Source organism: Chenopodium album, chromosome 12, assembly GCF_948465745.1.
Source record: "Chenopodium album chromosome 12, dcCheAlbu1.1, whole genome shotgun sequence".
Lineage (NCBI taxonomy): Eukaryota > Viridiplantae > Streptophyta > Magnoliopsida > Caryophyllales > Amaranthaceae > Chenopodium > Chenopodium album.
This window is the reverse complement of record NC_137845.1, coordinates 4,540,274-4,556,585: the sequence shown is the minus strand read 5'-3', so window position 1 is coordinate 4,556,585 and position 16,312 is coordinate 4,540,274. Positions and strand designations below refer to the sequence as shown.

At 33.7% G+C, this 16,312-nt stretch overlaps 2 protein-coding genes and 1 non-coding gene across 3 annotated transcripts; all 3 read left to right on the top strand.

Annotated features, from left to right (window-relative positions):
• The first annotated feature begins 8,181 nt into the window (after positions 1 to 8,181).
• Positions 8,182 to 8,253, top strand: TRNAT-UGU (transfer RNA threonine (anticodon UGU)). Its single transcript has one exon. It is a non-coding gene; the product is annotated as a tRNA-Thr (tRNA).
• A 632-nt stretch (positions 8,254 to 8,885) lies between these two features.
• Positions 8,886 to 11,200, top strand: LOC145570105 (uncharacterized). Its single transcript, XM_081629097.1, has 5 exons — positions 8,886 to 9,249; positions 9,539 to 9,603; positions 9,712 to 9,775; positions 10,176 to 10,322; positions 10,879 to 11,200. The coding sequence occupies exons 1-5, from the start codon at positions 8,979 to 8,981 to the stop codon at positions 11,007 to 11,009; spliced, it is 678 nt and encodes a 225-aa protein (XP_081485223.1). The 5' UTR covers positions 8,886 to 8,978; the 3' UTR covers positions 11,010 to 11,200.
• Positions 11,201 to 11,675: 475 nt separating this feature from the next.
• LOC145571708 (NADH--cytochrome b5 reductase 1-like) lies at positions 11,676 to 16,089 on the top strand. The gene is made up of 9 exons (XM_081630736.1): positions 11,676 to 12,095; positions 12,921 to 13,062; positions 13,171 to 13,261; positions 13,387 to 13,464; positions 13,653 to 13,733; positions 13,861 to 13,950; positions 14,188 to 14,253; positions 15,519 to 15,605; positions 15,701 to 16,089. Exons 1-9 carry the CDS (start codon positions 11,975 to 11,977, stop codon positions 15,791 to 15,793), a joined length of 849 nt encoding a protein of 282 aa, XP_081486862.1. The 5' UTR covers positions 11,676 to 11,974; the 3' UTR covers positions 15,794 to 16,089.
• Positions 16,090 to 16,312: the final 223 nt, after the last annotated feature.

The window sequence follows — 16,312 nt, the reverse complement described above, 5'->3', positions numbered from 1 at the left end:
AATTTCTTACTTTGGTGAGTCCGAAACAAAGTGTTAAGTACTTTTACCTATGCTTGCGTGTCGAGGATCTAGCGTGATTACTTGAGGTGAAATGAAGTATTCATTTAATATAGACTAGCAGTGTGAGGTATTTTATGAATGTCTTGGCAAAAGAATTAGATGATAGTATGATACTAAATCTTTATTACTTTATATTTATTATATTGACAGTTAGGTCTTTTGGGAGTCAGGGGGAGGGGAGAGTGAGGGATAGCTCTGGAAGAAAACTCCATGATTCTAAAGTAGATGGGCTTCCTCACTCCAAAATTGTGAATGAACCACCAAATTCAAGGTCTGAAGGTGTAATCCTTGCCAATAGGCTTAGCTTAGCTTGGTATTGTTTTCTAGAAGATGTCACATGAATCATGGGCGTATTTCGTAGAAGTTCTTAGCTATGATACATGATCTTGTTTTCCTATCTATACCATACAAAGTTTAATCAATGGTGAACTAGCATTTCTTTTAGCAGAACAAGCTATGATCCTGTAGCCTCTAGTTACTAAAATTACTTGGGAATCTAATCTCATAAACGTTACAAGGTGTTACTGTTCACAATTGAGCGGTTATTTCTCATTACAATAACGTAATATTAGATAGTGATTTAGTATACAAGATAACTGGAAAACTATTGTAGGTTGTGAAGTAAAGACAACTTTACAGAGAAAACTACATTGTGAAAGAAACATTTTACGAGAGAACTTGAACAATTTAAGGCTACATGCCTCCATTATGGTAGGAAGGATTTCATCTTTAGTAAAAAATGATTTTCCTTTGGTTGGTTCCTTGATTAAAAAGTTAGAAAGAGAGTGAAAGCTAAAACTGAAAGGGAAGAGTATAAATTGGAGAATTGAAGGTTGGAATAGAGATGAAATGTAGTGTTCCACTGAAAACATATTTTTCCTCAATTTTACAAACCAAATGCTAGAAAATCCAACCAAACACACTGTATTTTTTTTTGGTTTTTTAGTTCAAAGAAATTTTGATAACAAAAAGTCATCATCATGCCAAGTCTAATGAATAGGAGCAAGCAAAATGGCCATTTAACAATGGGAATATTGATTATCGTTTTGTCTTTTGGAGTTAGGTACTTATGTAGTGTAGTGTATGTGTGCAACTAGAGCTGTCAATTCGGGTAAATGGGTCGGGTTTGAGTCGGGTTTGTGTTGGTCGGGTCATCTCGGGTCGGGTCAATACGGGTTAATGTCGGGACCTATGCGGGTCGGGTTCGGGTTGGGTCATGCTTGAGTCGGGTCACGTCGGGTCATACATCTTATCGGGTTTGGGTCGGGTTTAGGTCGGGTCAATAACAAGTCGGGTTACATTCGGGTCGGGTCAATAACAGGTCGGGTTACATTCGGGTTTTTACGGGTTTAAATGAGTTAGGGTCTTGTTCGGGTTTGAGTCGGGTTCGGTTCAAGTTAATAAATTACGGGTTATAATAAGGTCGGGTCATTGTCGGGTTCGAGTCGGGTTCGGTTCAAGTCAATAATTTGCGGGTTATAATCAAGTCGGGTCATTCTCGGGTTCGAGTCGGGTTCGGTTCAAGTCAATAAATTTTTTTTATAGCTCCAAATCAAATTGCATTATTTTACAAATATTAAAATAAACAAGTGAATATTAAAATTTGAAAAATAGGATCAATAAAAGGATTATAATTTATACACGTAGTTATATGGAAGTATATTTTGAAGATAAATTAAGAAAAAAAACAAAAAAAATACATTTAGCCTCATATTCGTTTAAAATACATTGACAGTTTACACTCACAGCTCTATTCTAATACTCTATCACCTCATGTCCTATTGCTCATATAGGAAGTTGAAGATAATTAGGAAAAATAAAATCAATCACAATAGAGATTTCATGGGGAAAATTTTCGTCAATCTCGCCATTAGAGTGCAACCTTCCTTAATATACTAAGATTCAGTGATTTTCCTATGCCTATAAGTCGTACTCTTCAAAGATTCAGAATGTGGAAAACCACAGATCGAATTGCGCCTCTGCTGGGTCGCCTACTCTACTACCTCTCATTGTCGCCTTTTGTCTTCAACAAGGAGAAATCACTCCAAATTCCTGGTAATCGATTTATACAATTATATTAGCTATTTAAATTTTCGGATCTAATCATTATAATTGGCTAATTGGTTTTACATATTTTTTTGCTTAATTAACCGGTTTAATGTTTATAAATTGAAGTTAATTTTAACATTTTAAATTTAATCTTCATAGATTAATGTTGAATAATTTTTAGATATTTAATTGGGTTGTCTGTATACATTTTTTTGATACAATTTGAAGTTGATTTTTACAATTTGGTTGCTTGTGGTTGTTTCTCGCAGATGATTATATATTACCCTTTGATGTAAATCATATTAATATGCGTTTTTTTTTTGTTTTTTGTTTTTTTTTTATTGTTAAAGGAATCAAAAAATCATGACAGGAGAAATGTTTGAATTAGACTACGCAGCTGAAAGAGGTATAGTACATTCTAATTAATTATAAATGACGCATTTTTTATTGATCTTACTCCTAATCTTTGCCTGATTGTTTGGTGTAGCAAGGGACATTGAGCTTGAGCAAGCATCAATTACATGTATGAGTGTTGGAAATGCTACACATACGCCTGAACCCCATCAATCAATATCTCCAATTGAAGGAAAGCGATCTCCTATTTGGCAGAATTTTGAGGTTAATGGTGAACATGCTGCATGCAAGTTTTGCAAAAGATTAATCCAGAAACTTGCTGGTTCGAATGGTACGTCTAATCTAAAGAGACACCTTGATAAGTGCCAAGAATATAAAGACTCAGATAAGTCTAATGAGTCTCCTGCATCTCCATTTGACCAAAAAAAATACTGTAAGTTACTTGCTAGAGCTATATTGAAGCATGGTTATTCTTTAAGTATTGTTGAACATGAGGGGTTTAGGGAATTGCATACATATTTGAATCCCAAGGTTAGAACTATTTCTAGAAACACAATATTGAAATGGTGCATGAAAGAGCATGATGTGTTAAAGCAATATGTTCGTAATACGCTTAAGGCCTTATCAAGTAAAGTTTCTTTAACCTGTGATGTATGGACATCTTGTACTACTCGTGGTTATTTGTCTCTTACGGCCCATTTTGTGGATAATGACTGGAAATTACAGTCTAAGGTACTGAACTTTAGGCATTTTCCACCTCCCCATACTGGTCATGAAATTTATAATCTGGTTTTTAGTTTGATTAAAGATTGGGGTATTGAAAGAAATGTTTGTAGTATGACTATTGACAATGCAAGTAATATGGATTCTATGGTTGGGAAACTCCAAATTGAATTGGATGCAATGGCTAAATTACCTGTTGATGGCAAATATTTTCATGTTAGATGCTCTGCCCATATTTTAAATTTAATTGTCAAAGAAGGTTTGAAAGTCATTGATGAATCTGTTGCGAAAGTTCGGGAGAATGTGAAGTTTATTGATTCTTCAGAAACTAGACTAAATAAGTTTGAGCGGTGTGTTACTAGTTGTAAGTTAGCTACAGGTGTAAAGCTGTGGATGGATGTTCCTACTAGATGGAATTCTACGTTCTTAATGCTTCGTCGAGCTCTTGATCTTGCACCGGCACTGAAAATGTTCAATAGGATAGAGAGCCACTTGGCGCTTACTCCTCATGAATGGGAAACAGTAGAGAAAATGTGTGATTTTCTTGAACCCTTTTATGACATTACTAATTTGTTTTCCGGTTCTGAATATCCCACTTCCAATCTTTATATTGCCAACATTTGTAGAATTGAGTCGCTATTAGTGGCTGCTTCCAAAGGGGATGATCCAAAACTCAAAGAAATGGCAGATCTTATGCGTTCCAAGTTTGATAAATATTGGTCCGATTACTCTGTGCTATTATCTTTTGCTGCAATTCTTGATCCTCGGTTTAAGTTGAAATTTTTGAGACATCTTTTCAAGGATTTGTATGAAGCTCACATGGTTGAAACAAAAGTTCAAGAGGTGTATTATGAATTTGTTCAATTGTTTAACCATTACAAGGAGCCTCTTCCTACAATATTATCTTAGTGAAATTTCATCACCTGTTAATGTAAGATCCCACATAATATATTCTTGCAGAGTACTCCAAGTCGGGTTGAATTTGGGTCGGGTCAATAACAAGTCGGGTTGAGTTTGGGTCGGGTTTAAATTCGGGTCGGGTTAGGAACGGGTCGGGTTGACCTCGGGTCGGGTTAGTAACAGGTCGGGTTGAATTCGGGTTTTGACGGGTTAAATCGGGTTTGGGTCATTATCGGGTCTGAGTCGGGTTCGGTTCAGGTCAATAATTTACGGGTCATATTCGGGTCGGGTCCTCTCTAGGTCGGGTCATGGTCGGGTTCGGGTCTCAAATGCTCGGGTCAACTCGGGTCTAGGGTTGGTTTCAGGTCGGGTTAGGTCGGGTTCGGGTCGCCATTTTTTTCGGGTTCAGACGGGTTAGGGTTAGGGTCGGTATTTCGGGTCGGGTCAGCTTTTGACAGCTCTATGTGCAACTGTGCAATTGTCAGAAATTACCCTTTTTTTATTGGAAAAAAATCCTTATTTTGGTCTGAACTAATTCTCATATATTTATACCCATGCTAGCACGTCAAGATTCATATACATTTTGGGATGAAATGAATTGTTCCATTAGCATACATTGGCAAAGTGAGGTTTCTGAAATGGAATCTTGGCAACAGGAATCAAATGATACTTCATCTTTATATCATTGTTGGAGTCAATTGTTCTCTAGAAGATGTCATGTGAATTACGAGTGCATTTTGCAAAATTTCGTAGATATGCTACAAGATCTTGTTTTCCTGTTTGTAGCATTGAAAGTTAAATTGGCGGTGGACTAATATTTCTCCCACCACAACAAAATCTCTGTACTTACAACTAAGGAATCTAAGTTCCAAGTAGTACGTCGATATATAAAATTGTTTTCCTGTTTGCAATACTACTGACATAGATCGAAGGATAGGTTCTTTCAACAGTCGGGAGACAAATATTTCTGTACTTTTGTTTTTGATAAAAAAATAAATAAATCTATACTTAACCAAGTAATGTAAGCGATACGGGTTATGCACAATTTAGGTGACAATGGTAAAAAGAGAAGCTAAGTCTCTCCATGTTGCAAGGCAGACTTACCCATGTCCTTTATCCTTTTAGCAGGAGGTTCATCTGTGTTTTTGTCTTTGCGTTCACCTTCGTTTTGTCCACCCTTTTGTTTAATATTTTCTGCCTTCCTGCAGTCATTTTCTGCAAAATATGTTTGTTCACCAAATATACTCGACATAAACTGGGAAAAGTAGAAACTACTCCTTTTGTTCTTTAATGAAGCTCTTATCTTTCAATTTGGGATCCAGACCCACTTATCCACCCCAATTTTCCCTTTACTCATTATTCTTCTTTTTTTTTTTAATTTTTTAATTTTTTTCCCTGTAATTTATTTTTAACTCTCCCTAAATCTCTATGCAATTAGGAGATGAAAACTTATTCTTATCGCCTATTCTGTATGTGCTTTTCTGGACTAGACAGATAGATTATCATGGAGTATATTTATAATTTTTGAGATGTATGAAATTTTTCTGCGTATGTGGTTCAAAACAAATGTCAACAATTTCTCTGTTGTCAAAATCTAAAGTTTGGACTCAAATTTAGTGAGAGAAAGCCATCTCTAATAAGATATCAAAATCTTTAAAATCATACCAAACTTACCTTCTGGTGCAACTATGAAATGTAGCTTATTACTCATCCACCCAAATCGCATCAGTTGACCCTCTTTCAATTCCCTGGTCTCACGGACATGACCCCAACTAATGATTGAATAGCGATGGTCCCGATCTATCATTGTCAGAAAATGCTCTAAGCAATTTTCATCATCGACAACCCAGATATTTGCCCGCCCTTCATGTAGCCTTTGTCTTATATTTTCAGGCATGTTTGGAACAATAAATTCATCAACTGAGTGTCGAGGCAAAACCAGTTGGGATGTTGTCATATCTGACTTAGTTAACGTCTTAGTAACCGGGTATTGTTCCACTGGTGCACAATTCAAATCAATAGCTTTCCTCATGATGAGCAGATTTGGGGAAGGCAAAAAGAGATTTGAGCAAGACTTCTGTATGGAAAAAAATTAAAGGGAGAAAGACCAATCTATGAACATTCAATTTACAGCCTTTTGTAATTAGCTATTCAACTAGACAGTAAATACTTGGCTACATTATTGTTGTTTCTTAGTTGCCTTCCTTTATAGTCAAATGCATTAATGAAAACTTTTAATCTCCATATCTCAAATTTTTGATTTGCTTTGGTTTATTTCCTTATGTGGGATATATAATTTAGCTATGACAATCCTCGTGTTTGATAATGTTTTCCTTTTCTGCTTGAAAGTAAGTATAGCTTGTGTATTGTGTCAAAAAAATAAAATAAAAATGTGAGCATAATTAGTTGATCAATTGGTAGCAAATGTTTGACATGTATCTTATGATTGCTTCAATTTGGATATACATAGTAATTGTTTCTTGAAAAATATTCCAATGCATTCTTATGTCCACTTGCTTTTCACTTCAGCGTTAGAGAAAATGAAAACACTTTGCAAATTAATTAGTAGAAATGCTTCTAGTACTTGTGAAATAAGGCTGATTAAATGAATTGGACCGTCTCAATTTTTTTTATCCATTAGTGGCCAAAGTTTATGTATCTAGTAACAGTAGTTCTGGGTATATGGATTGTATGGTAAATCAAGGGGACCTCTACGAGCAATCTTATTGTAGAGGGGTAGCTTTCAAAAGGATATTTTGGATGACCTTTTAATAAGAAATGTGGCAACTTTGAGTTATTGACTGGCTTATTGAGTAACAGTGTTCCTTTTCATTTGCAGTTATCCAAATATAACTTGATATATTTGATAAAATATTTAGAACTTAAATGAAAAAAAATGTAATATTGATAATTGATACAAAGTGATCAACAAAAACTGCAGAGCTATTATATTTAGTGGAGTTATGTTGCTTGAAAGTCGTTTGATTGCTGCAGAAAACATGGCAGGTCTCCTCTTTGCTAATTTGCAAGAATTCTCAGCTGCTTCGAGTTCTGTTGTCACATATCAAATTCCTGTATCTCAGGCTATGATGATGTACGTTGCTCCTGCCTCCTGATATTTATATCTGAGACTTTTTGACATTCTGCAATCTGGGACTTCTGGGAGCATTTTCTTATTCTTTCTTTTCCTTCAGTCTTGGCTATTTGATTTGTATGTTTTAGTGTTCATGCATTGTGCTCCTGAACTATTATAGTTACATATTTGCAAATGCAAATTTGTAAAGAATATGTTGATTGTTAAAGAGATTAGTGTTTGACAGTGCTGGAGACTTGGATGTATCAGAGTTGGCCAAGTGCACAAGATTTGTTGTAATTTTTTAGCAGTTGTTTAAAGAACAAAGTGTATTATTCTTTTTGAACAAAGTGTATTTTTTAGCAGTTGTTCAGCTTACTTACATTCTTGAGTACTCGTTATATTTCAGGGCTGGTTTTTTATCCCGGTAATGGTTACATAGATTAAAAACCTGAGCAATCTTTCTGCTGGGCTGCATTCAAGATTTTTGGTATGCTAATGCCAAGATCCTAACCAAAGAGTGCATACTGAGCCTTTTTCTCATGATCATAATGATCTTTAGAATCATTTTTTCCTTTTTTGTGTGATTTTGTTTCCTTTTATTGTGGGTTCTATGAATTATTGGTGCTGAGGTGGTGCTCTTATCATAAAATACGTTTTTTAAAAAAAAAAAAATTAAAAGGAAAAATTTACCATACAGGAAAAAATAAAAATAAAAAATGCAGGTAGTTATGAACTAGTATAATTATAATAGATTATCTCAGTAATAGCTGTTAATGCACTTTAGTGATTATCAAAGATAAACTTAGAATTAGCAATTATTATAGATAAATTTTCGGACCATTTATTAATATATATATATGTATCAGAGTTCACCTGAGAGTAACCAATTGTAAAAGTTAAACTACTCATTCATCATTAGCTTGCTAGGTCCATTAATGTATAGAACAAATGGTTATAAGCTAACAATGACAATTAATTTTACATTCCTATAATTTAAGAGGTTAAATATTGATCAGAAGGCCCCTATAGCTCAGTGGTAGAGCGTCAGTTTTGTAAACTGAAGGTCTGTAGTTCGATCCTGCATGGGGGCAATTTTATTATTATTATTATTATTATTATTATTATTTTTTTTTTTTTTTTAATTTTGAATATACTTAGCTTCGAGTATATATTTTAAAAATGTGCTTGGTCAAAGTGATATTAGTCAAAATATGTGCATAGTCAAAGTGATATTAGTAAAAAAACACATAGTCAAGTGATCACATCATTCACAAGAATATGCATTTTCAAATTAAGCACATGAATAGTGCAAAATTAAGACAATTAATGTAAGCACATGAATGTAGTGATATATATTTGTGAAAATATACGTGGTCAAATTTAAGTAATCACATGAATATGCTTTGTCAAAACAAACACATGAATAGTGCAAAACTTATAAAGACAGTCAAAGTAAACACATGAATATGTTATTATGCACAATCAAAATAAGGATGTGAAAAAGCCAAAAATTAAACGGTCACAATAAGCATATGAATAGTGTAAAAACAAGAACAAGAATGAATTATATGTTAAACTAAACTATTATTATTCCAAACATTCACAATGGGCAAAGATTAGAAGATTTTGTTATCCATATCACTATCACAAGCAATAAATGGCTGCCACATCCTCAACTCATATGCCAAATTAACCAGAAAATTAAAATTTTCCCTATCCAAATATCTTAGCCACATATCCCAAAAAAAAAAAAAAAAAAAAAAACAGCCAACAAAATTTAATTTCCAATTGACAAATTATTTGATCAACAATAATAATGGAAGCAGTAGTAGCTCAATCTCTGTCCTACACAAAAATTTCCAAGCCTTTAATAAGAAATTGTTCTACTTCAACTTCAATTTCTCCCTCATTTTTACAATGTAAAACTTCTGCCTTTTCTTATCAATCTGTTCAAAATCTGAGGCTAAATTTACAATGTGTTAGAATCATCAATTCGTTCCCAAAAAAGAAATTTGGAGTTGTATATGCTTCTAAAGGTGACACTTCTCCTGCTAATGTTGTTCAGGGCTGGGTTCTTGAACCTGTAGGTCAGTAACTTATTATAGTGTTCACGTTTTCAATATATAATTTTTATTATTCCACGGCCTAGAAGAAGTTATCATATTGTCCTTAATCTGAACCCATAGTAAATTATGTATCGATATGTTATATTAGGCTATTAGCGGAGTTATATATTGGTTGTAACATTTTTCTAAATCCGAACCCATAGTAAATTATGTATTGATATGTTATATTAGCGGATTTATTTTTATCATCTCCCCGATACCTTTTTCTTTTTTAAAGTAAGGCGTGATTTATGTATGGTATGTGTTGCAGGAGATGGTGATTGGAAACACATAGGTTTTAAGGTACCAATGCCAGGAGCATATGAAATTTTCTCTGTAAGTTGATAACTTTTAGTTTATTATTTCACCATTTTACTTGTTTATGTAATTATAAATATGATGATAATTAGCTAGGGTACTCATATTATGGTGTCAATTGATCAGAGTGATGAGATGGTGATTGGGCGAGAGCCTCAGAAAGCAGATTTGGTAATTCCTGTTGCCACAGGTATAATTTAATTATTTTTTTAAAACACGAGCACGAGTATTATAAGTTTTTTATAAAATTAAAGTAACACGTAGTCTACAGTCACAGAGCATGAATTACTAAAATAGAAGTATTGTTGTTACAATTCATAAAGGACTCGCGTTATAGTAAATAACTAAATATTGAATCTACGGAGAATAGTTAATTCGAGTACTTTGAAGTATGAATTCTCATTCATTCTTATATGAAATTATGTTTGTCGTAGATAAATAATGATCAATTTCATTGATCTTTCAATAGATTACCAATTTGATCATTTTCTTGCATATACCAAATACATAGTGTTTAGACATTATCATTAATATAAAAAGTGTAGGAGTTTATTTGCTAAATATAGCTATATATGTGGTTGGAGTTGCAGTTTCTGGGATGCATGCTCGAATTCAGAACAAAGAAGGTAGTCTCTACATCAGTGACTTAGACAGCACAAATGGAACTTACATCAATGAAAAACGAGTACAACCCGGTTTTACAGCAGTTGTACCTCCTGGAAGCTTGCTCACATTCGGTAATTAACTAACTAATACTATTACAAGCATGCTGCAATATAGACAACATGTATCATAATCAATGTGTTTAGCAGTGTAAGCAATACACTTATGCACTAGAGATTATAATGAGTTGCTCGAGTTAAGTTTGGTCAAAACTCGATTGGAGTTTGAATTCTACTCAGGGTCTTTATAAGTTGAGCAGAGCTAACTTAAACCTGCAGGTTTAACAAAACTCTTCAATGAGTTTACTGTATACAAGTATTTCTCCAAGGAACTTATTTAACTTATAATGAATTAGCCAAAGCAGTACATATAAATAGCTTGCAACTGCTTGAATTTAAGTCTAGCTATTCTGAATTGAGCAGAGTTATTATTTGAATTTGTGAGCAGCACAAGTTCAACTTGGATTGAACGCGACTGAGGACATAGTTCGAGTTCAGTTCAACTCATGATTCCGATCCTGCTAGCAAGGAAGGAATAACAGTCCCCTATTGATTAATTTTCTATAATCATAGGAGAGTGTAGACATAGCTTGGTTAACTAAATACTGAATTCTTAAACTGTTTTTGGCAGGGGATACTCATCTTGCAATTTTTCGAGTTATGAAGGTTGAGAAAACTCTAGAGAAAGAAGCAGATGAATCTGAAGAGAAAACGGAAATTGAAGGCAAAGAAGCAGCTGCTCAACCAGAAACTACAAACTAAGTTCTTGATTATGTAAATTTAATTGTATTGTTAAGCAACACATTATAACCAAAAGTTCCCAGCTAGTATAGTCCGCCTTTTATTAGGGGATTTTGCTATAAAAAAAATTGTAATGGGTGCTAATGTGCTATAATATTTTTTCAGAAAAAATAATAATTAATACCAAATAGATTGTCTTACTGATTTCTTTCCTTTATTGTCATCATCTCATTTTATTATTGAAAGATTTACTCCATAGTATTTAATCACCGTTGCTCAACCGGTTCAAACCAATGTAGTTCAGGTAGGTCTTGGATCATACTTTTTGGCATGATCATCCAATCTTCAGGTTTATGAATTTTATGTTTTAAGTTTTGACCCAGTTTTTAAACCTTTAGACCGATAAACAACTCAACTTGTTTTAGGAAAAACCTCAACTTTTACATTGGACTAGTTTCACCAAAAAAGTAAAAATGATCTAAATACGTTCACTAACTAATACTTAACCATCTCAACTTAAATCTTGTTCGATTTATCTCAATAAACATTATAAAATATCAAATTTTTATATAAACAAATTTTGTTTCAAGTAATAAGTACGGAGTACTTCGTAATTAGATTTATAAGTTTCACACCGTCACATTAACAAACCAACAAAGGAGCCCTTTGAAATTTGTAAATAACCAACCAACCACTTTTTGTATTTTTTAGAATAAAGGTGATAGAATAATCAATCTTTTTAGTGAAAAGGGAAAGTGTAGTGGGCGCATGAACCCACCAATGGTGAAGCGTATAGTTTGGTAGAGTCAAAACAGTTTAAACCAAACACGATACCTCCATTAACAACCCCCATTGTTGTTGAGCTCAAACCCCTTCATTCAATCCCACCTTCTTCCTGATTTCACAAATAATACCCAGAAATTGATTCATCATTTTTCTCAAGAGAGAGAAAAAAAAAGGAGATTTAATCACTTAATTGGTTAACCATGGATTCCTTGCAGTCTCACAGAAATGAGATTATAGGCATTTCTGTTGCTCTTGCTGCCCTTGGTGTTGGCTCTGCTTATTATTTCTATCTTTCCAACAAATCTAAATCCAAATTCAAAAGTACCCTTCTTTTTCCCTTCAATTTCTGTGTTTTTTTTTTTGTATATTTTGATGATTTGCTGCTATTTCTGTTGTTTAATTGATTATTGTTCAGTTATTAATTCTGAGGTTTTCATTGATTGTAATAACTATGTTGTTGGGGATGTTTTTGAATTTTCATAGGTTATAATATTGAATTTTGGGAATATAATAAATTGAGATGATCAGCTGCATCATGAATGAAATATTTAAATATATTGGTTGGATTCTCTGGGCATAAACAATTCTGGGTTCCTTAGATATGTACTGGAAAATAATTTTGTTAATGACTAGAAGATTTGGATACTTTGACTAGTGAAGTAATGATTCTAGGGCTATTTTAATCAAAATATTTTATGTATTTCTGGAAATTCTGATTGATCTTGAGAAACTAAGGGTCTGTAATGGTTAAAGTTAAATGCATTCCTCAGTAGTTTCATTTATGTAATTTATTAGTATACATTTAGCCCAAAGTGGATTGGTTAATATTAAATAGGTTTTGATGATGACATAAATGTAGGGGTGAAGTAATAAGTTTGATTATCCTTAATGCATGATCAAACTCTCATATAAAAACAATGCCAAAGCCTTTATACCAAATGGATTGGGTCGGCTAATCAGGCTCTCGACAACAAGCTTGATCTTAATGCTTTAATTTCAAATGTGTAAGGTCACTTGAAGTTGTACAAGTGACTTTGATTGAGTTGCAAGATTTTATTTTGGTATGGAGTATTTCATCGTGATCCTCTCTATATGTTCAAACTCAATTTCATTATGTTGTGTTTTTTATGATAATTCTTGTGTTAGGTTGCTTGGACCCTGAAACGTTCAAGGAATTTAAGCTTGTGAAACGGACTGAGCTAAGTCATAATGTTGCGAAATTTAGATTTGCTCTTCCTTCACCAGATTCTGTGTTGGGTCTTCCAATTGGACAACATATAAGTTGCAGGTTTGTGAGTTTTGCACTATGGCATGAGTATGATGCCTGTACAAAATTTGAACATTTTTATCTTAGAATCTTAAGTACTTAAATTTAAATTGATCATTATTGATGCAGAGGAAAAGATGCTAATGGTGAAGATGTTATGAAAGCTTATACACCAACTACGTTGGATTCTGATGTTGGTTATTTTGAGTTGGTTATAAAGGTATGCCGGTATACTTGATGCAGTAGTTGATGACTTGATCAAATGCCTCTGTTAGCCTCGCCTTTTAGTTATTGCATTGTGTTGTCTCCAAATGGATCTGAAATAGTTATCCCAATGATTTCTAGATGTATCCACAAGGAAGAATGTCGCACCATTTCAGAGAAATGCGTGAAGGTGATTACTTGTCTGTCAAGGGCCCCAAGGTTCGTAATGCTATCATATATTATTCCAAGATATTAATGGTACCCCATACAGCAATTAGTCTTCAATCTGGGGTTTCAGTGATTTTACTTAAACTAATAAGAATTGTGTACCATGAAAAACTTGCTTGAGTGTCTAGCTGTCTACTATGGATGTATTTCAGTTACCAATATGGTTTTGCTTATTGCAGGGACGTTTTAAGTATCAGCCCGGGCAAGTTAGAGCTTTTGGTATGCTTGCTGGAGGTACAGGAATTACTCCAATGTTTCAGGTCTGTCAGTGTGGTGTAAAATGGAAGATTTACTACTTTTATACTCAGAAATGCAATGTTTCCAGCTTTTTCATATTCAGAAATGAGCAAGTCACTTTGTTTCATGATATATTTTGTATATTGTTAGGTTGCTAGAGCCATATTAGAGAATCCAAGTGACAAGACCAAGGTTCAGTTAATATACGCAAATGTCACATATGATGATATTCTTTTGAAGGTAATTCCAGCTTTCATTTGTTTTTCACTACTTAAATTAGTTTCTTTTATGGTTATTACTTCACTTATACCCAATCTTTACAAGTTAGATACAGTATTATCTCCTCTGTAGATACGCTGTCTTTTTTTTTTTTTTTTTTTTTTTTTTATAATGTGTGATTGCAAGAGTTTTCAGCTCATTAAATTGCTTCCATTTATAATTTGTTTTTTTTTTTTTTTTTTTTTTTTTATATTGCAGGAAGAACTGGACAATTTTGCTCACAGTTTCCCTGATCGATTCTCTGTTTACTATGTCCTAAACGAGGTATTAGATTTTATTTTTTTCACCTAATCCTGGTTAAGTTTTGTCAACTTCTCTTAAAATTAAATACCAAGACGAGAAACTTCTGCAATCTTGCATCACACTAAATGAACCCTCTTTCCCTCTACACCTGCAGATCATTGCTCGATTGTTGACTGATATAGTTATAATGACTCATTGATTATTTTCTATATCACGTGTATATATGTGTTCATGCTGTCTTTATGTGTCAGGCAGATATGTCTTAATTTGTCAGGCAGAATTGGCTTGCGCATGCTTATTATCTAGCTAGTGCTCGGTTTTTTGTTTTTGTTTTTGTTTTTTTTTTTTTATTTTTTTTTTAAAAAAAAAAATTTAATGATCAAGTTAAACAAGAATGTTGATACAGGGGACTTAGAAAAATATTAACTATGGTGAAAGAGGTCAATTTGCTCAAAAGAGGTTGGTGTGAAATCTGGTAGACTAGTGGATTCTCCAGAGAGTATAGTAGACTGATTTAAGAAAGCTTATCTAGGGCACATTAAGTAATATATACTGCAAGCGATTATATATCATATGTCTAGATACTAATTTAATTACCATTGGTCAAAATCTGAGAATGGAAATTAGCGTTAAGAGCTTAGGGTTGCTTTGTGTGGGGTTGAGTAATTTACAACCCACAGGACTCCTGTATTCTTGCTGACATAAGGTGGTTATCAAGCTCAAAGTTGGTATGAAAAAGTTGTACAAAATAGGGTGATCTATTATTTGGTCAGTGATGCTGATGATTCATGTGGTTAGTAGTGACTAGTGAGGCGACCATTCAGTTTCCATTTGTTAACTTGTTCCTGTCCTGCATGTTTTCTTTGTTATTTCCATTTACAAACCTTGCTTAGTTGGAATAAGAGCAGGACTTAATGACTTCTCTCAATTTGGTGAGTAAAAAATCATTTGGGAATCACAGTAAGTGTAGCCATCACACTCATTTGTAATAATTAACTCATTGAAGAAGCACTCAGCATTGATTTTGGCATGCATACACATTAGTACACTACATTCATGTAAGAAGGGCCTGTGGCTCTGTTGTGGCACTGAGCATGCTATACCTTTCAGGAGTCTGTTCTTGGGGTATCTTTAGTCTTGTGTATTACTAGTATTACTACTGGTGCAAGTATTTCGAAAGATGTGATTCTAGTAGGCATTTGCATGTTGAAACTAAGGACCAATATCTCTTAAATGGATTAGGAAAAGATTTGAGGTTTTCTAATATACAAATGTTTTGTCCTTAGCCACCTGAAGAATGGAGTGGTGGAGTTGGTTTCGTATCAGCAAAAATTATTCAAGATCATTGTCCTGAACCTGCCTCTGATATTCAGGTAGACCTTTGCTAATCTTTAATACATCTCCTATCCTCAACTCCTCGTACAGTCCAATTTTTCAATACTAACAAGCAACAATGAATTGTCATCAGATCTTGAGGTGTGGACCGCCTCCAATGAACAAGGCCATGGCTTCACATCTCGAAGCTCTAGGATACACTTCCGAGATGCAATTTCAGTTCTAAAACTACCTATACCATTTATTCTCTCATTTTATTCGGCCCTTGCCATAGGACATATATTGTTCTACAACATTGATTTTTTGCCATCAAGGTCAAAATAGTTGCAAGATGCAACACTGATGACTTGATGAGCCTCATTCTGGATGCTACTGCAGATTATACTTGTATTTGGTTAAACCTTTATTCTTCAGTTTAGTTTTTAGTAGGCTGTCATATGCAATTTAGGTTGGACTATTGACTTATTGAGCATGTAATCAGTTGAAGAATCAAGGAACGTGTACACTTTGTTTTAGTTAAAACATTGTACTATCAATTGTGATTCCTCATAATCTTAATTTTCCCACTATTTTTGGCCTATGTTTTCCAAAAACATTACATAACTCTAATTCAACACTATCCCATTAAATAGTCCATAATTTCATGAATGGTGAAGACAAAATTTATAAGAAGTTGATCATGCGAAATTGATCCTACTTGATTACATAATATAAATTTTGTTTGAAAGTAGATGTGATTTATCTA